Raw genomic sequence first — 27,256 nt, 5'->3', positions numbered from 1 at the left:
GTTTAATGCTTTTCCTGAAGAAGGCTACGAATAGTTGATCTTTCACCGAAACGCCGCGTCAAAAGTTTTTCTATAGTTTCGATCAATTTTTAAGCTGTTCCTAATCAAATGCTCTTTTTTTTATTTTTTACAAAACAGTGTCCTATTGTTGATTACAGTGCTTATGTATATTTGAATGTGTTCATTAGATCTGCTATTTTAGAGGTTTATTTTGTCTGCACCAGCACTTTAAATGATGTCTTTTTAAATATACTTTATGGGCTAGATGTAGGTAAATCTAATTTACCGATTCATAAATACCGAATTTTACCGATTCGGTATTTATGAATCGGTAAATTAGAAGGAGGCAGATGTAGGTAATTTTTAAAACACAATTACCGAATCTGTAAGATTCGGTATTTACCGATTCGGTAAATACCGAATCGGTATTGCCCATTGATTCCTATGGGCCTTGAAGCTCATAGGAATCAATGGGAAATACCGATTCGGTATTTACCGAATCGGTAAATACCGAATCCTGCAAGGGTGCAGGGGGTGTCACTTTGACACCCTCTAGCACCCCAAGTACAGGCTTGTGTGACATGTGGCACACATACATGCCCTAATGGTATGTCTGTGTGTCACACGACACAGGTGTGCATGCACAGATGTGCATGCACACCTGAATTCGGTATTTTACCACCCAATAGGATTGGGTGGTAAATACCGACTCCTAAAGGGCCTGTGGGACTCTGTGAAGTGCCACCTACATATTGATTTACAGAATCTGTAAATTTACAGATTCGGTATTTTACCGATTCTGTATATTTACCGAATCGGTAAATTTACCGATTCTGTAAATCAGTTGCCCCTTACATCTCAAAAGCCAAATACTGGTCGGAAACAGCCGAAATCGGCCGTTTCCGACCGGTATTAGGGCTCCTACATCTGGCCCTATGTTTGAAAGTTTTTTAAAATTATGCTTTTAATAAATATTAAAACATTTAGATGTATATAATTTTTAATTGCATGTTTTTACTGGCTTATGTTTGAGAATATCACACAATTCTGCAACATTTGATGTTTGTTGGTTTTAATTCTTTATATACTGTTGCTCAGCTTTGTAATCCCATCTCTTAATAACCAAATGTTGACCTACGTTTTTGCTGGTTTGTAAAACAAATTATCTAGATTGATTTAATTCTTAGGTGAAAAGGGATCTCTTTTGTTTATGTTATCTTTATATATACCCTGCCCTTTTCCTTGTATTATGGTAAATCCTCTGTGAGTTTTTCAATAACAGCTATGGTCAGCACAGTTTCCCTTTTTTAAAATTGGAATAATTAAAGATTTACACCAGGTGGCCAATGTATCTCTTTCAGAGTTCAAAACATTAGTGAGGAGTGGGAGTGGTCCCCATGAATCAATTTGTGCCTTAAAAAGATGAGCAGGAATATCATCGGTCCAAGATGCTTTGCCATTTATTCTTTTTTTTTACTGATGGAAATTACCTCATTAACAGAGAACTGGAGGGGACCGGAGTCTCTAGACTAAGGGAGAGCACTGATGTTAACCGCTGACATGGAAGAGCCTTGTACAATCCTTCCTGGGGCACCATATAGTGGAGCATCTAACTCTCTAAAGTTAGTAAGGTGATAATCTGCAAAAAGTCTACATTGCCCTTTCATTACTGGCAGCCATTAATGACTCCCATGTGTCCCGCTTCGAAGAGGAGGGTCTGCTGAGGCTGCCTGTGTGTCTAGAGGGGCACTGACGACGAGAGCGGACCGGGGATCACCACATTTCTGTTTCCGTCACTGAGGGCAGGAGGAGCACGCCAGCACAGGACTCCAACTCCCAGGAGCCTGTGCTGCAACACACCTGTGCCGGAGTCACGCCCACCGGCCCTACATCTCTGATTGCTGTATCCGCAGCGCGGAACGCGCGCCCGGGCGAAGCCCGGGACATGGGCGGGACCATCTGTGGCCATCAGGGGCCAGAAGAGGCCAGGCCGGGCTACCCCCCTGAATCCAAGAATGAGTAAGAGAAAGCAGTTATGTCGAGGGGAGGATGAGGGGAAAAAAGCAAAGTACCCAAGGAAGTCTGACTCGATAATTTCGTACCTAACATCAGCAGTGGGGGTCCTGACAAAAGAAATAGCGATTGTGGAGAAAGAGTTGGGATTGGGCGATGGTGAAATTGATCCGGCATTAACTGTAGACCAAAGTCGGGTCATACCCCTAGAACAAAAGATTGTGATTACTAAACCAACAATCGTAGCTGAAGCACAACAAACTGTTATATTATCCCAATCGGAATCCCCAATTCACCGTAAGGACATTACACATTGTCGTTCTCTACAGAAGGTGCCCAGAAATAGAAAGAGCAAGTCACTTAACCTTTTAAGTGCTGCGTCGGGGCGTTGGCCGACGGCAGCACTACCTCCCCAGTGCTGCGCACGTCCATTGGACGTCCATTCAGCACTAGTTCCAATGGACAGCGCAGCACTGGGGAGGGATATTTGCGCCGCATCTAAGGTGTTAAAAACTCGGCAAAGAGGAAAATAGTCAGCGTTGAGGCCCCTCTTTTGGACCAAGGCCTCAGGGAACAAATAGGGAAAATTGTAGAAGATTTGTTTACCTCACGAGTGGAACCTGTGCTTGTGAATATGGCTAAAGACATTGTGGACACTTTTAATTCCTGTGTAGCCGGGTTACTGTCTAAATGTGAGAAAATTGACATGCTCCTTAAACAACACACAGGGGATAAGGGGTGTTCCACCCAACCCCAAGCCCAGACTATAATTAGACCCATGGCGGAAAATGTGATTTTGGGTCAGAAATCCAGAATGCTCGCAAATGTGACTAGAGAAGAGGGCAAAGGCCGGCAGGGTCCTAAGGGGGGTGGGTCTGTAAGTCTTACCCCCGGAGTAAATACTTTGTGTAACCAGGCACAAGCAAGTACTAGGCAGAGTCCACAACGTGGCAGATTTTTAGAGCTGCCCCCGGAGGCCGCCCCTTTGGTGGCTGTTTTCACTGGGGTCACCCCGTTAAAAGGGAGCACTATGGAGACAACTCATCATCTCATGGAGCTAGCTAGGCAGTGGTGCCTACAGTTTAGTACTGGAGGACATGATATTATACACTCTGTCATTATGGCAAGAAGCGTTAGCTGGGTAGGGCGTTGCCCGACAAACATCCCAGGGGACTGTGTGGTGGTGAATTTTAACAATCGGGCCAGTGCCGAGAGAGTGCTATGGGATGCCTCAGACTTGGTCAATCGGGGCATTAGACCACTACCCCTCGGGATTTTCTATCCCCCAGTTAGGCCACATAGTTACCAACAGAGAGCTAAAGGGGAACAATTTTACCCTACTAACAAGTACACGTTTCCACATCGGAACATGGAAAACCAACAGTCAAGATCTGTACAAGGGTTGCTTGGGAGGGTGGAAAATCCATTTACAACTATAACTCCTGTTCCCCCGTTTGGCCCCCAACCTAGGGGGGAGATAAACTTATCTAACCGATTTTCCCCGCTGTCCCAGATAGAGTCCAATGAATGACTACCTGTGGCCCCTTTAAAAACAGGGATGGTGGTAGGAGTTACTAGCGAGAGAACTTCTTGTAAACTCTTGAGCTGGAATGTGGCAGGCATTAGATCAAAAGCCATAGACCCCCTTTGGGTGAAGTTTGTAAGGCAGTTTGATATTCTTGCTTTTCAGGAAACTTGGGAGGTAGCGCCAAGCTTCATTCTGGATGGTTACCTTAGTTTCTCTATCCCAGCTGTATCAGGAACGGCAGGGAGATCAAAGGGGGGTTTGCTTTTTCTTATTTCGCTAAATTTAGCTGGCATTTTAAAAAAACTTGATGCGGTCTCTTCTAATTTTCTTATAATCGAATGGATTGCCCCTGATCAACAGAAATACTTGTTAATCAACCTATATAATTCCAAGGAAGGCTCCCACCAGACGGAGCACGTTAACTCCTTGGATCAATTTTTGTCCGTTTTTAAGTTAGATCAGACTTGTGCACCAGAAGTCTTACTTCTTGGAGATTTTAATATACATCCATGCCCTTGGGACTGTTATGGAGAGGATCAGGAGTGGTCAATGAATGGGGGGGCTCCTCATTTTGAGCTTAGTAAACAGGGGGAAGCTCTTGAGGAAGCCCTTTCCAACATGAATCTATTGGAACCTGGCAGGGGGGAGGGTCTGGAAAGGGCCCCCACTTTTATAGGTCGTGGAGCTAACTCAGTGATTGACTATATCTTTGTATCTCCGATAGTTCTGGCTAAGACTTTGGGTTATAGAGTGGTGACGTCAACTTTTAGTGACCATAACCCAGTCCTATTGGAAATTGAGGCAGGGGGGTTGTTTGTCACTAATGTAGGGAGCCAGACGTCAACGGGTTTAACCACAAAAGATCAAGGCAGACGCATTAAATGGGCATTTGTGGTGCCAGAAGCTTTCTTTGAAGATCTTGCTTCCAAAACCGAGGCAAACCTTGATATCTGCCTGGATGGAGCTGCTTTACCCACTGAAACCATAATAGCTTATGAAGTAGTCTGTAAACAGATTGCAGAGAAACTACAGGTAGATAGTAGAGCACGCACAAGGAAGACCCATAAATGGTTTAATAAGTGTTGTTCTAAGGCCCATGGGGCTCTTTTTAAAGCTCTTAAGCAAACACCAAGGGATAGGGGCCTAGTCGCCTCCCTCCGTAAGGAGTACAAAGCGGCCATTAGTAAGCGCAAACGCAAAATCAAAGAGGAGGCGTGGGATAGCCTTAAATTTATTGACATATTAAGGGATAGCAGGAAGTTCTGGGTCACAATAAATCAGCCGTTTTTTTCTGATAATGATAATTTAGATATGGACTGTGCAATGCCCGATGATACTTGGCTCCAACATTTTAAGAACATCTATGATGACAAGGAGCATTTGGAGTTACTGTCCCGGAACACTGTTACCACTAGCCCCACTGATCCAGTTGTATTTGTAGTAGCCGATGTAGAAAGGGCAATCAGAGATACATCCAAACACAAGGCGCCAGGCCCGGATGGGGTACCTGTGGACCTCTATATTATGTACCCTAATTTTTGGGCAAAAATCCTGACAAATGTTTTTAACGCGTCATCTGTAGTAGGCTTTCCACCCTCGTGGTCAACCCCGGTCATAGTTCCCATTTTTAAAAAGGGGAATAGTCGGGACCCCGCCTGCTATAGGCCAATCTCCCTGTTAGATTCTGCTGTAAAAATCATGGGTAGAGTGATTTTGCAGAAACTGGGAGATTGGCTTTCGGGCAGGGGGTGCTCTCTAACCTCCAATATGGTTTTAGAGAACATAGAAGTACCATGGACCAATGTCTAAATTTGAACCTCTTTATAGGTAAATAAACAATAGCAAAGGATGGTCTTTTATACTTGGGTTTCATGGACTTATCATCAGCATTCGATCTGGTCAATCGATCAAAACTGTGGCAACTACTGCGGGAAATAGGGATAGAGGCCCCTTCGATTAATTTCCTTAGTGACCTTCATCAGGATCTTTCTGCCTCTGTGAGGGTCACGCAGAAAGGCCGGTGCACAGGAAATTTAGCTCCAGGATTGTATACTGGCCCCTCTCCTTTTTACAATTTACATTAATGCCCTTGAAGATTCCCTTGCCAAGGTCACAACAGACACTCCGCGTATAGGGGGATCGGGAATCCCAGTCCTCCTGTACGCGAAGGACGCTGTTTTACTTGCACGTACAGGAACGGGTCTGCAGAGGCTATTGGATCATTTTGGCAGCTTCATGCAGTCCCTTGATCTCAAAGTTAACAGCAAAAAATCTCATGTCATGGTGGCGGGGGCAAGAAGGAAGATTAGTAAGGTTAAAAGTTTTACTTGCATGGGTGCGGAAGTTACGAGGGTCCCGGTTTTTCCTTATTTGGGAGTCCTCTTTGATGAGAAAGGCAACTGGGGTCCCCAGCTAAGACAGAAGTGCAATGTTGTTACTAGATCCACATCAGCCCTATTTAGTTTTTCCAAAAGGTTGGGAGCTAGGCCCACGGAGGCCATGCTTAAGATATACAAATCCAAGTGCTTAGCGATTGCCCGTTATGGGGCCGCTATATGGGGATATGTCCCTGTGAGTAATTTACAAGTGGTAGAAAACAGGTTTCTTAGATCCTTACTGTCGGTTCCCCAGTCATCTCCGACATTCTCCTTACATGCTGAACTAGGCCTAAGCTATATTTCAGATCATCTAAAATTGACCCCGCTGATCTGTTGGGTGAAGACATGGCTTAATGAGGGGATCACTCTTCATCATCAAATCCTAAAAGACTGTCTAGCCCTCGACAAGGTACATAAGATCCCATGGCTGGCATACGTTAGAGTGGCGTGTGCCAGATTGGGGCGACCCGAATTGTATACTGCCCCGGAGGCAATACAGAAAAAGGATTTACGATGGGTTAAAATGAGCTTTCTGAATTTGTTGGAGCAAGAAAGGGAGGAGCAGGAACTTAGAAAACCAGGAGTGAGAAGAATCTATGTATTACAGATTTGTCTTACCACTGAACCTTATTTGAAGATTGTCACTAATCAGTTCCATCATTTTCTGCTGGTTAGATTTAGGTTCAATTTAATACATCTTACTCTGGGCGTATTTCCCCAATGGGGGAAATTGGAGGATAATGCACCATGCTCATGTGACAGGTTCTCGATACAAGACACCCTCCATCTTGTAATGTTCTGTGAGAAATTTTCAAAAGCACGTCAAAAATTCCTTTGAAGCTGATTTCGTGCAAGTGAGGCCTGCCCTTTTACATTTACAACTGTTGAGTAGTGTGCGTGTTATCTTTAGTGTCGCGGGTTTCCTGGTGGCTGCGGCTCGGGTAAATAATAATAAAAGACTCGCTCTTATGTAATTGCATATTAGGATCTAAAAAGGGGTTGTGGTCTTTTGATTAAAAGAAAGTTACTGATGCACTTTAAACGTAAGACACCCTGTGATGCACTTTATACTGTAAATACTGTACATAACAAAGGTAGATTACATGTTTTGATCATTGTGTTTTTAAGTAGTGTATATATATATATATATATATATATGAATTTTATTCAACCGAATGCCTTTTATTTACAGTTTTTTAACCATTTTATGCACAAAGGATGTATGCACTGTTTTTTTCTTTTGTGATTTTAATCTAAATAAAGATTGTTTGACTAACTGACTGACTGACTCCCATGTGTCTGCCTTCATGGTTTTCTGCCTATTTTGGAGAGCACATTTATACTTCCTTCGTTATTCTCCAATAAATACCATGGATCTAATTGACTAATTATGGGCCACCTTTAGGATAGCATGAACATTTGAACAGGTATGGTTTTGCCAACTCTTGGACTTAGTGTCTCTTCCATTCAATTGTTTCATACGTTCTCCCTAAATATAGAACTTTCATTTAGACAAGTATCAAAATGGGATTTATGTGTCTCCATTATCTAGTTTAAAAATCCCTCTGGGAGGAGGAGCTTAGCGGGCATCCAAGATGGTCGCGTGAGCACAGAGCTCCCCGGACCGTCGACCTCTCCTCACAATTTATCCTGAGGGTATCCTGATTTCTTGGACAGCTTTTGAAGATGTACCTCAGCTGAGTCCATAACTCTTCTCGGAATTGAAATCGGACATCGGCGACCGAAGTTATGGCACTTTGAACTTTTCTGGCCCACCTGGAGGCTGTGCCGGGGTCTTGGCTACTTGCGGATCCGGGACGGAGTTGAACAACAACGGCAGTGGGGCCTCCCTGGTGGCCGCATCTCTACTTTCGGTTTCGTTCCCGGATCCCCGCATGGTCTGATTGAGAGACCGTTTCACCCGGCTGGGGACCAGTCCAGCCCCCACCTAGTGTCTGAACTGTCTCCTCCTTTCATCCTTTTTGAATTACATCGTGCCTTTTCTTGGTCCTACGAGCCAGCTCTTGTGGTCTTGTTGGCGCCCGGACTGTCGGCGGCCATTTTCACCAGGTCGTGTGGGTCCCTCCGGGGAGCAGTTTCCAGAATGGCGGGCAGGGGTGATGCTGAGAGGCGGAAGACCAAAACGTCTCTTCTTGGCGGACCGGTCTAGACAAATGTTATGGATCGGTATACCCAAGCCAAAGGCTCCCCTGGGCTTCCCACTCGTACTCCGGAGAACGCCCGAGATGACCCTTCCGTTCCTGCCGAGTTGTCCCTGCAGGACATTATGGGCGCCATCACCGGCATGAGGGAAACCATCGGCCAGCAATACGAGGCCCTGGCTAGCAAAATTGACACGTTTGCCGTGGATGTCACTCTGATCAGGGCCGACCTGTCTAAAACGAACGAAAAGGTCAAATCACTCGATCTGAAGACCTCCAGCCTTACGCCCGATGTGGTGGAACTTCAAACTGAACTCGGGAATTTGAAATCGGTGAATGACCAAATGTCCCATCGGCTGGAGGATTATGAGAACAGGGCAAGACGCAATAACATCCGCGTCATTGGGGTCCCAGAAAACCCAGAGACTCACTCGTGGATCTCCTGGTTGAGGATCTGATCCTCACCCATCTTGCCCCCTCTGGCTTGAGTAAATTCTTTGCGGTCGAGCGCACACACAGAGTCCCGGGCTGACAACCCAAGCCGGGCGCCCCTCTGAGGCCTATCATTGCGAGACTTTTTCATTTTAGAGACCGTGATGCGATTTTGCAGGCATCGAGAGTGCATGGCCCGGTGAAATTTGAAAACTCCTCGATTAACTTTTTCCCGGACTTCACGCAACTTGTGCAAAGACAAAGGATGGGCTTTCTTGGAGTGAAGCGACATCTCCGGGACCTGGGCCTCAAGTACGCCATGCTTTTCCCTACTAGGCTTTGTGTAGAATATGAGGAACGGACCTTCTTTTTTGATCGACCGGACAGTGTGAGTGACTGGTTGGATTCCCTGCCGGGCCGAGGCGATCGTACAGAGCACCCTGGCGGTGCCGAGGGTGGTAAGCCTCCGCATAAGTGACTCTTCGGTCCCTGGTTTATGAACATTGGACTTTGCTCAGCTGGGTACTATCTTTCTGTTTCTGTTGCCCTGTAGTAGTCCACCTTTGGGTGGTGGGTGGGAACGGGCCTCTTTCCTCCTCCGGGGTCTTTTTGTAGAATGGGGTTGTTAGGGCGACAGGCACACTGCATTTTGGGGTGGCTTTTTAGTCTTCTGCAGGGGTGCAGGGAGGAGGGAGTTGAAACGGGTTCCAGTTGGGGGGAGGTGGGGGGGGGTGTTTGTGTTTGTGTTTTTTTCTCTCAAGGCAGCGTATTGGTTCTTTCTCTGATCCTGATGTGCTGCACTTCATGGGGAACCCCATGCAACATGTTTGGGAATGGGGGGTAGTGGGCTGAAACTTATATCTTGGAATGTCAACGGTTTGGGTGATCGTATAAAACGGGTTGTTGTTCTGCAATATTTACGATGTTTGTCCCCTGATGTGGTACTCCTGCAGGAGACGCACCTAGTTGGCAATGTGTGTTACGCGATGAATAGATGGGGTTACCGATTGGTCGCACATTCCGGATTCACCACTGGTTCTAGGGGCGTGGATATTCTGATCCGGTCTTCCCTCCCTCTTGAAATTGATAACGTCACTCTTGACGACAGAGGGCGCTACGCCGCTCTCACTGGTAGGTGGGAGGGCAAGACTCTCTCTTTGGTTTCTGTTTATGTACCCCCAGGCCTCCAGACCTCTACTTTCTCAGACGTTGGTCGGCTGATGCAGGGGCTCCCTGATGGCCTTCTCCTTGTGGGCGGGGACTTCAATTCGGTACTTTCCGGCGATTTGGATCGTCACCCCCCCAGGGACCTTCCCGCGTCTCAATCATGGCTCGGTGGGTTCCTGGACACCTTTGGTATGGTGGACTCCTGGAGGCTAATGCACCCGACGCTAGGTCACTACACCTTTCACTCCGGCGCTCATGGGAGTCTCTCCAGGCTAGACTACTTCCTTATGCCTGCTGTGCAGTCCTCCTACATTGGGGAAATTAGCCACCTGGCCCGGGGTATCTCGGATCACTCTCCTGTTTTGCTTCTTTTTGATATGGGTCTACATAGTGCGGGACGGGTCGCCCCTATCAACCCCTGGCATTTACGCAAACCCAAGACCCGCGCCAGCCTTACGAAGTCACTTGACCACTACTTCCTGGAGAATGAGGGGTCTGTCTTGTCCTCTGTGTCCCTGTGGGAAGCCTTTAAGGCTGTTAATCGCGGACACGCCCTATCCTTAATAGCAGAGACTAAGAAAGCGAGGGATGGGGAGGTCGAGAGTCTGGAGGCTGAAATATTGGATTTAGAAGACGACCTGGACACGGGTGTCACCCGGGACAAACTCCACGCCCTTAGCTTGAAACAGTTTGATTATAAATCCCTTGTGACAGAGGCCGCCAAAACGATGTACAGAGAACAGCAAGGTAGATTGTATGACGTTGGTGACAAGGCGGGTAAGCTGATTGCCTGGCTCGATAAGAAGGAGAGAGCGAATCGTGTTGTCCCTGTGATTCAGAATCCTGATGGTGTGGAGATGACTGACCCTGGTGAGATTGTGGAATGTTTTGCTGACTATTTTCATGTGGTCTACTCCCCGGTGTCCGACAGGGACGAGGATGACTCTCGTTTTTTGTTGAGAAACATCGCGCTGCCCTGCCTGTCTGAAGAGGATCGGGAGAGTATGGAGGCATCGTTGTCGGTCGATGAGATAGCGACTGCCATTCGTTCCCTCCGTTCCGGCAAAGCCATGGGGCCAAATGGCCTGCCCATTGAATTATACAAACTCCGCCCGGACAAGGTCGCACCATACCTCCGTGATATGTTTACGGAGTCGCGTGATCTTGGCTTTCTTCCTATTGATCAGCGCCTGGCCACTATAGTGGTAATTCCTAAGGAGAGCAAACCTTGTGACCGTTGTGCCTCATACAGGCCTATCTCCCTACTAAACGCTGAGCCTAAGATTCTCGCTAAGGTTCTTGCCAACCGCCTCCTCACTGTTATTTGTGGCCTGATCCATCCGGATCAATCTGGCTTTATCCCGCACCGGAACACTGCTCTAAACCTGCGTCGCCTTCATGGCGTTCTTGCGAGGGCGGAGCTTCTGTCCGAACCGGCCATCTTAGCTTCATTAGACGCCACGATGGCCTTTGATACGATAGAGTGGCCGTATCTCTGGGCCACTCTTGAAAAGTTTGGCTTCGGTGCGGGATTCATTAGTTGGGTGAGGCTATTATATGCGGATCCGCTGGCTCAGGTGGCTGTTGACGGTAGAGTCTCCCAGTCCTTCGCTCTTGCCCTGGAACCGCTCGCTGCCTGGCTCCGATGGGAACCCTCGATAAAGGGCATTCGTTGGACCCCTGACTTTGAAGACCGGGTGTCGTTGTACGCAGACGACATTCTTCTGTATCTTACCTCCCCTCGCAAGTCCCTCAACGTCCTCTTTGACGTCCTAACTTCCTTTGGCAGAAACTCTGGGTTGATTATCAACTGGTCTAAGTCGTGTGTATATGTCATCTCTGGTGGTCTTCCTCCCTTGCCTACTAGGTTCCCCATCCAAATGTCTCACTCTGGCTTCAAATATTTAGGGGTTCACGTATTGTTAGACTTGGCTGCCTGTTACGAGCATAATCTCCTTCCTCCTCTCCGGCGCTTGAAGCTTGACGTGGACCGTTGGCGTAGACTGCCGCTGTCCCCACTTGGTCGAGCGGCGCTGTTTAAAATGATGTCCCTACCCCGATTTCTCTAAGCACTCAAGAACTCCTTTGATGTTATTCCAGCGCGCTACTTTCGGGAGGTGGAGGGACTACAGAGGAGACTTGTTTGGGACGGTCGAGCGCGCATTGCTCTCTCAAAACTGACCCTCCCCTAGTATGACGTGGGTATTGCACTCCCGGACATCAGGAGGTATTATTGGGCCTCTCAGTTGTCCGCCATTAACCATGCTACATACGCCCCGGGGCTGAATCCAGCGTATGCTATGGATAAATACCTGTTGCCCGGTGGCGACTTTAACAGAGCTCTCTACTCTCGGACGGCGGGGAGAAACCTCATGGGACCCACTAAAATTGCAGTGCGTGTATGGAAGGATGCTAATGTGGCTATGGGGTGGAATGATCGACTGACGCAGGCGACCCCTTTGTTTGCTTCGGAACGATTGGGATGCCTCTGGACGACGTAAGGTTTTGAGAATTGGGACACGATTGGACTTAGTAGAGTGGGTGATCTTTGGGTGAAAGGTGCGGTGAAATCATTTGCGGAGCTTCAGAGTGAATATGAGTTGAGTGAGCAGGAGTTCTTCAGATATGCACAGGTGCGTCATGCTTTACTGTCGGTCTTCACGGCCGGTACCGTGGTCCCCGAATCTTCCCCGCTTGAGGATCGTATACTTGATGGTCATCTGTACGATTTCCTTGATCTATAAAAAGTTGATCAACAATCGGGCAGATCTCCTTGTGCGCCTCAGGTAGACCTGGGCTGGAGACGGGTTGGAATTGGACGACGAAGACTGGCAGTCTGCACTATCCTCCCCTAAAGAGGTTGCAATACCGGCCCGTCTCCGTCTTGTCCAACTTAAAATTCTTCACCGCATGGATGTCACTGGTCCTCGTTTGGTTGCCATGGGTTTTTCGTCGGATGGGTTGTGTAGGCGCGGTTGTGGAATGAGTGCCACTTTTCTTCACATCCTCTGGGAGTGCCATGAGGTTGCCACGTATTGGCGCCGTGTGCATGCTGTGATGGAGTGCGTCACTGGGGTCGCGCTGTTGCCTGAGGCTCGAAGATGTTTGTTGAATGTGTGGGAGCCTAATGACTACAACGTCGCCCAGACCCGGTGGGCGGCACTTGGAAACATGATTGCCAAAAGGGACATCGCACAGCTCTGGGGTTCCAAACGGCCTCCCACCGTGTCGACATGGAAGGAGAACATGGATTGGTGCATGTTCAGGGAGAAGACGGTATATTTGGCTAGGGGCAAGCCTAGGGCGTGGAGTACAATTTGGGGCCAATGGAATGCGTACCGAGGAAACATCTGTACACCCCCCCCCCCTTTGGTAGATCTCCCAGACGCTTCTCTGTCCCCCTGACCTCTGGGGTTCCTTGATTACCATATTCCTTATCCGATTGTCCTGACTTCCCCACTGCCCCCCCCACCGCATTGGTTCTCTCCAAAGTCCTCCTGATTCCCAATCCGTTATGGTAGGTCCCCAGTGTCTGAGCTCGACTTCTTTTATCATGTTCTCGCCTTGAGCTGTTTGTTCTCTTGTTTCTCTTTGTTCCTTTATAAAAATTAAAAATCGTGTATCCTGCATACATCCTGTGTTGCCGAAAGTGTATCCTGTATTTCTGCTGGACCTACCGGGGTCAGCTGCTGCCTTACTGACTGCGTATTTACTTGACAAATACTAGCGGCCGGCCCCTGGAGTTGTAGGCCCATACTTGTAATTCTTCTGTTTTGCACAATAAAGTTTTTATTTAAAAAAAATAAAAATAAAAATCCCTCTGGATCAATTCTGCTAAACTTAATTCTCAGGCCATTAGGTCTGATTTCTTTTAAATCACTCACTAGCTCAAAAGGTATTATTAGATTTTCCCATTTGGGAATTTTGAGTTCAGAACTCCGGAGCTTATGATCGCAAAAGAGTTTAGAATGAACATAAAAATTATATACATATAAGCAATCAAACTGCCAGTCCCTAAATAAAATCTCCCATCTCCTCTGTCAGTATATGTGTGGGCAAATGGGGCCGATGGAACACTCACCTCATTGGTGAAACTAAGGTTGTATTTGACAGATAAATTAATGATCGAATCTCCGTAAATATCATGTATAAAGTAGACTGGCCATTATCATCAGGATCAATGATCCCACAGACTTCCCGGGTTGGAAGTGCACAGAGATGAGCATGAAATCCTCTTTCAAATCAAAACAAATCTTCGCTACAATTTATTCTATTATCATTTAGATCTTTATCTATTGTTTAAGTGACTTCACTTTTATGTGAATTGAAGATGTTATTGGAGTAGTTAACAAAAACCACATGAACACCCTTCTGGAAATCAAGACTAATGATTTGGTTAACAAATAAGGGCGCCTACAAGATATTTTACAATCAGACATGATGGAGGGGCAAGTAGCGACATCAAGAGCAGACTGAACAAGGCGAGGAAGGCCTGCAGGATGCTGAACAAGGTGTGGATGTCCTTACAGTATAGGACCAATACCAAGCTCAGGCTTTACCAGAGCTACGTTCTGTCCACCCTCTTGAATGGATCAGAATGTTTGTGTATGACACAAATCAACATCACAAAACTCTAAGCTTTCCATTCCTGTAGCCTGAGAAGAATCGTGTTCATTTTCTGGCTGTGAACTATCTCCATCCAGGAACTGCTCACCAGATGCAAGCAAGAGAGCATGGACACCGTCATTATGAGGAAAAGATGGAGATAGATACGACACACCATCAGAAGAGAACAAGACTTGAATCACAAGTACAGCTCTCACCTAGACAACTACTAAAGAAAGAACAGTAGTATAATGCTTAGGTATATTGGCGCCACTCAGGAGAATAACACATTTATTTGTACGTACAACCACTTATTTGGAAGACGGTGCTGTAAGGTGAGGAGAACCACGAACCACTCCAAAATAGCGGCTAAAGCAAACAAAATATACAACGAAATCCTAAGCACACGTCATAGATGTATCAACAATTTGTTAAGTGCACGATGTAAGCACAAATTATACACGTTATTTCAATTCTTATTTTATTTCTTTCTTCTTTTGGTCTTGCTTTAGACAGCCAACACGTGTTTCGTCGCTTATATAGGGAAATCGTCCCGCGACTTTCTCAAGGCTGCATTAACACCAACAAAACACAGGCCAATGTAACACTAAGTTTTCAGGTGTCAATAACATTATTCTGAACTCTTCCCGAGTCAGAAGTGGAAAACAACTCCAAGTAGACATGTATTAGCATGCATATGGTGAGCAATGCAGGGCATGAGCCAAAAGAAATGCCCAATACCATGAACAACAAATAATATTGTAAGATCAAAAGATCCCAAATACCTAATGCTGTAATGGAGGAAAATAAGATTGACAAGCAAGTGACACTTGAACCTAAGTATCATTCCAAGACCGCTGCTTTACCTTCATGTGAAAAGCCATTATCAAAATATAGTGAGTCACATAAAGCCTATCCTGTGACCATGACTAGTGAAAGTCAGGCAAACGTCTATAAGGTGCATCCAAGTGGTGACGGAAGAGTGACTACAGTATCCAAGTATGTAACTCCAAACCGTGAATTTGTGGAAACTCAATAAATACCTGTCTTTTTTGATAAAGACCTCTCTAAAGTAAGAACAACCACTAGTTATCAGACCATAAAAACAGGCTGCCCACTCTCTAGTACTCAACTCCCACACACAATATGGACACCTACTTCTTTTGTGGTGATATTTCCAACTCACAAAGGGATTCAGTATCTTGCGCGACATCAATAAGGCAGTCTATGTATCGGAGGGATCCTATTTTGTCCCCAAATCTTGAGCTCTAAAAATAGTAATAACGGGGATGTCTCAATGTGTAAAATCCTTAAAAAAACAATGTAACCAGTTCTATATGAGTAAAAGTATATGCTCATTCCAAATGCACAATTTCAACCAATGTGACATCTATCCTCGTGTTTGCCAAGCCTGTTCCGTAAGCCAACATGTCAGCCCTCCCTAGAATCATCTGGCAGACCATTCAATACAAACCGTAATACATATCACGTTACGTTCGTTATCAAAATTCGAAACCCAGAATATCTCTTATGTCCCTCTACTACATAAAACATCACCACTTGAAAGCACCTTATAGACGTTTGCCTGACTTTCACTAGTCATGCTCACGGGATAGACTTTATGTGACTCACTATATTTTGATAATGGCTTTTCACATGGAGGTAAAAGCAGCGGTCTTGGAATGATACTTAGGTTCAATGTCACTTGCTTATCACTCTTATTTTCCTCCATTACTGCATTAGGTATTTAGGATCTTTTGATCATGATATTATTTGTTGTTCATGGTATTGGGCATTTCCTTTGGCTCCTGTCCTGCATTGCCCACCCTGTGCATGCCAATACACATCTACTTGGAGTTATTTTCCACTTTGACACAGGGAGATTTCAGAATAATATTATTGACTCCTGAAAACTTTGCAAGGTGTTGGCCTGTGTTTTGTTTGGGTTTAGGCTGCCTTGAGAAAGCCGCGGGACGATTTCCCTTTGTAAGCGACGAAACACGTGTTGACTGTCTGAAGCAAAACCAAAAGAATAAAGAAAGAAAATATTTGAAATAACTTGTGTATAATTTGTGCTTACATTGTGCACTTAACAAATTGTTGATACAGCTCTCCACTAGACCCCAGAGGGTAAGCGGAAGAGAGGCAGGCCAAAGAACACATGGAGGCGAACTGTGGAAACAGAATTTAAGACTGAACCACAGGTGGGGAACTGTACAGAAATGTGCCCATGACAGACAGACAGAAGTGAAGATCCTTTGTTGTTGCTCTACATGTCAGTCAACATAACGGACAGTAAGAAAGTATTAGATATTTAGTCACCATCATAGGCACTGTGGTGGGGATATGTACTGATAGGTCCCCCTTAGCTTTGCTGAAAGGCAGGCAGATGATAGGTGGTATAACTGAATATGTGGAGGCTGTCTTTGGCCCACATTTCCTGGAAACAGAGGATAGGATACCCTCTTGCAGCCAGCCTTTGGTGTTTTTTTTTTTGCTTTTAAGGCCAGCCACATTCCAGTAAATGAAGGACAAATTAAAAGCAGGGTGTTCTCATATACTGGATCCCTTGTTAGGGGCCAAATACCACTGACCTCCATACATTTATTCATTCTATTTGAAGTCTAACAATAGGCCCCTCGGGGAGCCTGAAAGCGCTCAGTGTGCATGGGGTGAATGTACTGGAACATATATTGATTGGGCCTGTCCCGACACTATGACAACCTCAGAGGATAAGGCTCAATTACTCACATCCAACTACTCCACACTACATCCCAACTAGATACCTATTCAATGCCCCCACGACTCATAACTAAACATACTTTCAAAAGGCTGACATGCTGCTAGATCCCACAGGGTCCAAGGCCCTAAACTCTGGGACATTTTTAACCCTCACCTTAGAGCTGGTCTAAAATACATGTACTTCTGGAATTGTGCTAGCAATCAATATAGCCCCTCTCAACCTTGTACATGGCAGATAATCAACTAGAGACTAAGAGCTTCATTCATGAGGAATTAACGTAGGGCAGTGCCGCAATGCTTCTGGCTGCGCTGAACTACGCCAATGTGAAAGCGCAGGAAGGCACTGTATTTATGAAATGAGGTGCACTCCTGTCCCTTCCCCCTGTGCTGGCGCACAATTTGCTGCCTAGCGCCAAAGTAAACACCCTTGCACCATGGTGCAAGTGTGCCTCCGTTGCAGGCAGGGAAAGCTTCCTGCACAAAAACAATCCAGAGAGGTGTTTTCTTCTTTCTATGCGCGCTGCAGAATGCAGCACACATGGAAAGATGACAAAATTAGGAGAAATAAAAATATTTCTCCCCGCTATGCCTGCTCTGTGGAGGCGTAAGATTTTGGAGCTGCCCCGGTTTACGAGAGTAAATAAATCTGGGGCAGCGTCAAAATTTATGGGTATTGCGTGGGAAAACCTACTGCAACGCCTCCTTGATGCAGAGTAAGGCAAGGCAGCGACTTGCGCAGTTTTGTCTTACTCCATATCTATGATGCCGTGCAAAGCCATGCAGAGTGGCTTTGCGGCGCGTCATAGATATGATTGAGAGGCTTGCTATGCAGGAGCAACAAAAAAAGGGTGATGCTCCGGCGGCGAAAGCCTCTCATGAATAATCCCCAAAATGTTTTATTTTTTCAACCAGTACAAAAACATTTCTCCATTGTGTAAACTCTTCCCTCTCACTTTTCCTTTCACACCATGCAGCAGCACTTCATCCAGCCTTTTTTCAGAAGGAAATATAAATGCACTTCTAAGTTGGGAAACAAACTGCCAAGTGTTTGTGTTATACATACCAATTACCCTTGAACTCCCACTTTCCCAACCCTGCTCATACTAACTGTAGATGTAAATAATCCGCAGTCTTTTTATTTGTAAGGCTCATCTGCAAGAGAATTCCCCCCCCCCGATCATTTTTTTCAAATTAAGTTTTACTCCCTCTCATGATTCATTTTTGGTCACAATCATTTTTTTGTATGATTAAAAGCATTTACAATGCACGAAAATGAAAAAATAATTATATGTGTGTTGTTTCACTTTATTTTTTAAAGAACTGATCTGGGATTCTGCTGAAGAGGTTGTTTCAGATACGCGGCCAGGCAATGGATAGTGCTCCCAATGTACAGGTTTAGCCTCAAATCTTGTACCAGTAGTCTAACTTCTGGGGGGGGAAACAACACTTACAACGCAACTTTTACAACGCACTACCTTTACAACGAAACTTTTACAACGCAACATCCATTACAACGCAACATCCATTACAACGCATGCCATTACAACGCAACCATTACAACGCATGTTACTACAACGCATACATTTACAACGCAGTCATTACAACGAATACCATTACAACGCATACTTACACTATCCAACACTTACCCTACTGTTGCACCCCCTGGTGTTAGAATAGTAATTTTTAACTTTTACACTATCCAATACTTACCCTACTGTTGCACCCCATGGAGTTAGAATAGTAATTTTAACCCCTACACTATCCAACACTTACCCTACTGTTGCACCCCCTGGAGTTAGAATAGTAATTTGTACCCCTACACTATCCAACACTTACCCTACTGTTGCATCCCCTGGAGTTAGAATAGTAATTTTTACCCCTACACTATCCAATACTTACCATACATGCAATGTAATGGTATGCGTTGTAATGGTATGCGTTGTAAATGTAGTATGCTTTGTAGTGGAGTGCGTTGTAAAGGTACTTTCAAAGATTTCGTTGTAATGGCATGCGTTGTAATGGATGTTGCGGTGTAAAAAATGTGTTGTAAAGGTATGCGTTGTAAAAGTATACGTTGTAACGACATACATCCTTCTGGGGATCTTAATCTGCAGCTCGGTTGATATTTGTTATATTGATATTTTACCTCTGTGTCATCGTCGTCTCAGTTCTTACCATACGAGGAGGCGCATCCCCACCCCTAACAGCCCTTTTTAAGCTTTACTTCACAAGAAAGTCCAAACATTTCATTATTAGCCTTTCTACCATCTTAATAAAGCAGGCACCAGAACTTTCCTACAGCCTTCCTCATCCTCCCTTCAGTGGACCTGGTTTGTTCTGTTTCGTTTGAAAACGGCACCTGTATGGTGAGAATATTAATCAAGTACGCGTTTTTCGAATTAATATCCTTACTTGTAAGTGTGTTGCACTGCTTAAGCTACAAAACGTACATAAGGTTAATATGTTGTCAGGAAGTGTAAATTACTTCTTTCAGCCCACCTACCTTTCTTAGTTGGTGAGAAGGCATTAGTCAAAAAGCGGAAATGACCCTTATTGTACCAGCAGATTAGAGACATATCTCCTTTCATCTTAATTGCGTATTGCCCACGTGACTGGGGGACATCCGGGTTATTCAGCATGGACAGAGGTAGGCCAGTGCAGTCACTCTTCCTGGAGCTCAGCAATCCGCAGCAGTAAATCTCTGTGATGAGGAAGACACATTTCAGAGTATTACAGAGAAGGTCATTGGCGCATAAGCAACAATAAGAACCACATCCTGCTTTTACATAAAGCGTCACATTGCTTTATAGCTTTTATGGGTGCATTTTGTTCTTATAACCGATTTAATGGTCCTCAATGTATCTTTCTAGTTCAAGTATATTTTATTGTTTGATTAATAAAAATCGTTACAATCTTCCAACAGGTTAAAAATAAAAAAAATTAGAACAATATAAAAGAATAAATATTCTGTCTCAAGTAAAAAGACAACACTGATCATATTCCATCCAGTACAGTGTATTGTTAAGTTCATTAGCAAGGTTTTTAGTTGTGTCCTTTCTGCCACAGCGGACTTCCTGCCTTGATCCACTCTTTGTGCTAAACCTTAGGAGCCATTTGTCAGTTGAATTTCTTGTAGCAGTTTTGTTTCCCCGACATGCCAAGATGGAGGAAGTGCCCCCTAGCCAGCTTATCACTGCTTTTATCTTTCTAGATCTGAAGGGTGCCCAGGTATCACTGACGGTGCAGGACGCTGACCCATCTCGCTGACAAGTACCACCCTGGGAGGCAGGCAGAAAGGTTCATTTGTGGGAAATACCTACAGATATAGTTAGGATGATAGCTTTACCTTACCTGTGGTGTACTGGTGTGCAGTGGCGGCTCCTCTGCTAAGGCGGAGGAGCGTCGCCCCACTGCCTTCCAGCAGGAAAAGAAAGGAGAAAATATCACTTTATTTTGTCCAGCTGCGGCAGCTTGTGTGAGGGGCCGGGCAGGGCTGAAGAGCAGGGAAGGAGGGTACAACCCTTCTAAATGCGCAATGACTGTTTGGTCATCCCTCTCAGGCCGCCCAAAACAGTCAGGCTCACTTTCTCTGTTCTCCATGCAGACTGCACCACCCGCGAGTCGTGTCGGCCGCCACTGCTGGTGTGAGCATTTCTGGTTCTCTGATGGTACTTGTGAGCTAGGACCCCATCCCCACAGCGATTTTTTTTAAAAAAAAGCTTAGTTGCATATGGTTTAACTTTCTGCTCTCAGCAAAGTGAAGGATAGAGCCAGCACATAGTGGAAACAGAAAGCTGCCTTCCTGTTACACAGTGCCCGTTTTCTCTCCTGGTGGACAGATGACTTTGGGACCTATTAACTCTGCCAATGCATTTTGGAGATGATGTGCAGCATCAAAAAAAGTAGTTCCCTAAAGGTGAACAATGAGGATACAAGCCAGCCCATTAAAAGGGTGGCTAGGAAGCTATGGGCACGCTTGACTTTTCATATGCTAGGCGCAGCTAAACAGGTCATTGCATTGCAACTCCTCCGTCCTCGGTATGGTTCACCCGTCTCTGGCATGTAATGGAGCTTGTCTCCAGCCGTCTAGCACACACTAACACTAAATGCACGCGGGTCTGGCACCTCTCTAAACTGGAGCATGCGCGATTCGTCCCCCCCCTCTTTGAGGACTCTCCAGCTACTTGAGGATGCTATACTCCCGCGTGGAGAGACTTATTAGGATTTGGTGGGACAGCCCGGAGACCCTCCATTCCCCTCACCCCCTTCCAGAGGCCATCAGGGGACGGGCATTACAGGGACGCACACACCAAATGCATCATGTGCGAGCACCCCTGGAGGACACACCTGATGCTCTGATCTCTCGCCCTCCGTCTGTTTGAACTCTGCAGGTCCACTTGAGTGCGAGTGAGATAGCTCAGCGGTTTATGCCCCTGGTGCTAAGATCGCTTTGTAACAGCAGACACATTACGGTACACCATAGCTTAAACACATCATTCTCACCCAAGTTCTCAAAACCGGAAGCATCAGCCCTCGAGAAGCGGGTCACTCCATCCCTGCAGCTCAGTATATCTTGGGCCTGGGAGGCTGCCTCGGTGGGTAGTCACAGACTTCAGCACTAGTGAGACAGCTCAGCGGCTCAAAGCGTGTGGCAGAGATCGGAGTATGCTGCCTCGGTGGATGTAGTGCCTGTTACAGATCTTGTGTAAGAGGCGCTTGGTCACAGGCTCCACCAGTATTGAGACAGCTCAGCGGCTCAAAGTGCCAGTGGCAGAGATCAGAGTGTACCTTGGAGTAAGAGAGCTGCTTGGGCACAGCAGCCTGCTGGGAGATGGGTGTAACCAGCAGGGAAGTGTATCCTACGGGCCACATGTCAGATCGGAATAAGACAGATCACTCGGTTACTGCACCTGTAGCAGAGACCTGTGTTTGCACAGTTTCTGTAAAGCTGACTCGGTTGGTTAATGCCCCTACGGCAGAGGGGGCTCATTGGGTAACACGCATGCGCTATAGCGTGTAGAAGTCCCTGTAAGTAACCTAGCTTAGTCGGTTCATGCGCCTCCTGCAGAGAGCTCCATACCACATGCGCCAGTACTAGAGACTGTTCTCAGTGTTAACACACCTGCTGCTCTGATCTCTCGCTCTTCGTCTGTTTGAACTCTGCAGGTCCACTTGAGTGCGAGTGAGATAGCTCAGCGGTTCATGCCCCTGGTGCTGAGATCTTAGTGCCCACACCGCCAGCGCTCGCCCCGCAATGCCAATTCCACTTAAATACCCAAAGAAAACTCATGAGACATATTTGTGAGAAAGAAGTGCTGCAGGTTTATTTCGTACAACACAGGTATGGCGTTAAGGTGGGTCCTCTTACAGGCGATCCAATGCGGCAGCCCCTCGCTGACCCGCATGCCTAAGGAGCCATCTTGCACGGCGAGACGATGCTCTGACGGTGCAGTATATTACCATTTCGTTATACTCCCGCCCCCCGTCAGGGCGGAGCGATGAGGCACACCCCCGGTCGGTTCAGGCCCCCCGACCGCCCGAAGGACTAACGGGGCGCCAACGCTGTTTCCCGGAACCTCCTTCAGCTCCAGGATCTTGGCTCAGGCACCCTTACTGTGCCAGGCAGAGGTATCTTGACTGTATCCTTCTGCCGCAGAGGTACCCTTACTGTCCATCTGCTTCCAGATCGCCCTGTGACTCCGCTTGCAACACAAAACATGACCATTAAAAAATTTGCAACTTATACAACGCCGCTCTGCAGCTGGGTCAGGGTTCAGGGTGGGATCAGCGCAGAGCCGAAGGAGATGTCTGGCGGGAAAGAGAGGCCGAGCACAGTCGCTGCGGCGCTAAATACCGGAAGGGACGCCCCCCTCTCCCAGGTGAGCCCTCCCCATTGGCTGCTCGAGTAGGGAGGTCGGCTCAGGGGGAGGGGTGCCGCGCTAAGGGCTCTGCTCGCCCGTCGTGTGGGACTAGGGCGCTGTCCTGCCCATGCTCCCCTGCGTGTCGCGCGGTCAGCGTCATAGTTTCCACACCGCCAGCGCTCGCCCCGCAATGCCAATTCCACTTAAATACCCAAAGAAAACTCATGAGACATATTTGTGAGAAAGAAGTGCTGCAGGTTTATTTTGTACAACACAGGTATGGCGTTAAGGTGGGTCCTCTTACAGGCGATCCAATGCGGCAGCCCCTCGCTGACCCGCATGCCTAAGGAGCCATCTTGCACGGCGAGACGATGCTCTGACGGTGCAGTATATTACCATTTCGTTATACTCCCGCCGCCCCCTGTCAGGGCGGAGCGATGAGGCACACCCCCGGTCGGTTCAGGCCCCCCGACCGCCCGAAGGACTAACGGGGCGCCAACGCTGTTTCCCAGAACCTCCTTCGGCTCCAGGTGCTTGGCTCAGGCAACCTTACTGTGCCAGGCAGAGGTATCTTGACTGTATCATTCTGCCGCAGAGGTACCCTTACTGTCCATCTGCTTCCAGATCGCCCTGTGACTCCGCTTGCAACACAAAACATGACCATTAAAAAATTCACAACTTATACAACGCCGCTCTGCAGCTGGGTCAGGGTTCAGGGTGGGATCAGCGCAGAGCCGAAGGAGATGTCTGGCGGGAAAGAGAGGCCGAGCACAGTCGCTGCAGCGCTAAATACCGGAAGGGACGCCCCCCTCTCCCAGGTGAGCCCTCCCCATTGGCTGCTCGAGTAGGGAGGTCGGCTCAGGGGGAGGGGTGCCGCGCTAAGGGCTCTGCTCGCCCGTCGTGTGGGACTAGGGCGCTGTCCTGCCCATGCTCCCCTGCGTGTCGCGCGGTCAGCGGCATAGTGCCCACAGCGCCAGCGCTTGCCCCGCAATGCCAATTCCACTTAAATACCCAAAGAAAACTCATGAAACATATTTGTGAGAAAGAAGTGCTGCAGGTTTATTTCGTACAACACAGGTATGGCGTTAAGGTGGGTCCTCTTACAGGCGATCCAATGCGGCAGCCCCTCGCTGACCCGCATGCCTAAGGAGCCATCTTGCACGGCGAGACGATGCTCTGACGGTGCAGTATATTACCATTTCGTTATACTCCCGCCCCCCCTGTCAGGGCGGAGCGATGAGGCACACCCCCGGTCGGTTCAGGCCCCCCGACCGCCCGAAGGACTAACGGGGCGCCAACGCTGTTTCCCAGAACCTCCTTCGGCTCCAGGTGATTGGCTCAGGCACCCTTACTGTGCCAGGCAGAGGTATCTTGACTGTATCCTTCTGCCGCAGAGGTACCCTTACTGTCCATCTGCTTCCAGATCGCCCTGTACTCCGCCACAGCTCTGGAGGAGGCCCTCGTTGATGACAGAGCCCCCAACCCACCTAGCTACTTTCGGTCGCTGTTTAGTGCACCTTTATCATAGTACCCTTCCGTTTTCTCTTCGTATTGGTACCTGCCCAATGAAACACAGGCCTCTCTTTCCATGAACTTCTGCCATAAGGAAGTTTTCCAAAGTCTCGTATTTGTTCACATTCCTATGCTTAATATGCACTCCGTTAGCTGTTTTCATTTGGAAACAGTATACACGGGACCGGCAAGCGACTCTTCGCTTTATTGTAACTGTTGCAATGGACAACCAGTGATATTTGTCCAAGAAAGTAAAGTGGTGTGCTTTGAAATTCACCACCGTAGCTGTAATAATTATTACAGTGAATGTCCCAGCAAATCCCTGCCAGGCCAATACTTGGAATAGTTAAAGCACAGCCTAACAGATATGTTTTACAGTCAAATTGTTATTCCTGACCCTGTCTCCGTGATCCGTACCGCAGCAAGTAGCTACTCCATGCATGCTCCTACTGCATGTGACCCCTAAACTGCATCGCTCCCGGGAGCAAGTGTCCCGAATGAACGCAGTCACCTAGTATTTGCTTCCGCTTTTCGTCTGCCACGGGGCAAGCCGCTAAAGGGTCCACATTCCGATGTGTGGTGAGTTTGGACTCATTTCCGGAATATTGGTGTAAACTTCCTACTCCCAGCCTTAGCTTGTGCCCCTGCAGCAAGCCTCATGCACTCCCCATTCTCTTCTCAGCAAACATGAAGCTTTAAACTGTTGACCTGAAGCTCTTAGGTTATACCCGTATTCGTTAGAGAATGTGTGCTAAAGCCATCCCATTTTATGTATAATGTTCTGTAATGGCTTAGGCTGTACAGTGATTTAGGGATAATGTTTGCGTGCTTAGCGTGTTCGGGCTTGAACATGATCTTATTTGCTAATGGAAAACCAGTGATATTAGTCCCAGGATCAAAAGTGATGGGAGAGTTACCCTGTCGTCAGACTCGTTATCTTGCTGTGCGAGCACAGCATAGTAGTAATTATGACTGTCATATTAGTACACCTTTCTTAATTTCTGCTTAATGAGCAAGCGTATGCTGCTTTCGGCCAGTGACTATTCGCATTACTGTATCTGATGCTGGAAAACCCGTGATATGCGATCAAGCAAAGCGAAGGCATTATGGAAGTTACCCTGTGGTCAGGATTAATTACTCGATGCGTGAACACAGTAGCCGTAACAACTATGACAGTGCATGTCCTGGCAAATCACTGCAAGGTCATTACCTGGAATGGTTATAGCATGGCCTGGCAGATACACCCCACAAGTCGTGGTACCACTATCCCTTGTAACCCTCGCCGTCTCATGTAACCCATCATGTATACTGCTGTAATTACCCACTTACGCAATGTATGTCAATGTATCGTGTGCATGTTACCTCCAAGCGCTCCGCCACCCTGCCTTGGAAAGAGTAGTGCTGTGGAAAATAAAATAGGGCTAATCAAATCGTTATATGGGTAAGTACAGGGACAGACAAAGACATCTGGCAATCTTACAGTGCCTGCACTATATCTAGAGTGAACAAAGTCACAGGCATGCCTCTTACCAGTCCCTGTGGAGTATTTGCCCTATATTGCAGTATTATCATTGCACCTGTGTGTGGTACTCTTTGTAACTTGCCCACGTCACTTTCCACTTGTAACACACTGTTTGCTACTTCTCAAATGTTGTTTGCCTTTGCTACTTGCACAAGTGCCTATTTTGATTGTTCACAATTATCACTTTTACCTCATGAACTTAACGTCTGCTTTTATCCGTTTTTCACCTGTCATTTACTGTTCCTATTGTGAAGCGCTCTCACGCCTTCGGGTAAAGTCTGCGCTATATAAAAACGCCTAAATAAAGAAATGAATCAAAGCTGACCTCAAGCAATTGAAAGAATGCCCCACTCAGGATGACGTGTTTGCCGACCATGCACGCAAGTGGCTGTGACTCCTGCTAGAGCCCTTGGTGTTCAAGATCTAAACTAACTATCATAGTTGAAACATATGTGCGCTAAAACAATTCCTTCTCTGTAAGAGGCTGTCCTGCGCCTGCCAGGTTCATCTGGACAATGATGAAACCTGCAGTGAACACTCTCATTTAACGTGATCCCTGGGGTGAGCTTCCTTGGTAAAACACCAGTCATATGTGGTGCTGTTTCAGTAGTTTAAAACACCGCTTGGTGCTTCTTTCCATGAATTATTTGACCATTCGCTTCTGACACTCGATCAGTTTCAGACTATGTAACTTGCACATATGCACATCCCTCCTGTAATGAACCCATTGCTACCACTTGTATAGTTTGCTTACGGCTATCACTTGCTCCACCTGAAAAGTGTTCACTACCCGCATGTTAATTGCTCCAACCCAACGTGAAGCGCAGTCCCAAAATTTTGCCATACTGTCAAATAGGTGCCGAAGCACCCTCCTTAGTTGGTTTGACTTATGTTAAAGGCCCTTCACTCTTGCTATGAGGCGAGCAAGCACCCTTCATCAATTGTCTGTCAGCGCTATAACAGAAAGCTTAAGTGCACCTATTCGCTTCTCCATATTGGCTTTGGTGGCAGTATGCAACTTGAACTGCCCGCCTTACATTCTGTCTACATCGTTGTTGCAAATTCAGTACTCATCATTATCGTTTTAGCACTTTGACTTAGGATCAGGTGGCTATATTGTTCGATTCTTCGTGGTCCCTCCAAACTCACTTTAGGTATGGGATGGGAGGGAATATTATGGGCCTTGGTGTCACGCTCATGCTGCACTATCCCCTAGCGATTATTCCTCTGCGCATTAGTTAATTATCGTATGGGATGGGAGGGAATATTATGGGCCTTGGTGTCACGCTCATGCTGCACTATCCCTAGCGATTATTCCTCTGTGCATCAGTTAA

General features: G+C 46.8%; 1 protein-coding gene across 1 annotated transcript in view; it reads right to left on the bottom strand.

Moving 5' to 3' along the window:
- The window catches only part of PGBD5 (piggyBac transposable element derived 5), a 519,549-nt gene that overhangs the window by 74,175 nt on the left and 418,118 nt on the right, over positions 1-27,256 (bottom strand). The window contains exon 5 of the mRNA XM_086927128.1: positions 19,531-19,728. Coding sequence (XP_086783254.1) covers positions 19,531-19,728 — 198 coding nt within the window. The remainder of the gene's footprint in view (positions 1-19,530; positions 19,729-27,256) is intronic.

This window comes from Lissotriton vulgaris, chromosome 6, assembly GCF_964263255.1.
Source record: "Lissotriton vulgaris chromosome 6, aLisVul1.2, whole genome shotgun sequence".
Classification (NCBI taxonomy): domain Eukaryota; kingdom Metazoa; phylum Chordata; class Amphibia; order Caudata; family Salamandridae; genus Lissotriton; species Lissotriton vulgaris.
The sequence above is the reverse complement of the archived record's forward strand: the minus strand, read 5'-3'. Positions and strand labels throughout refer to the sequence as shown.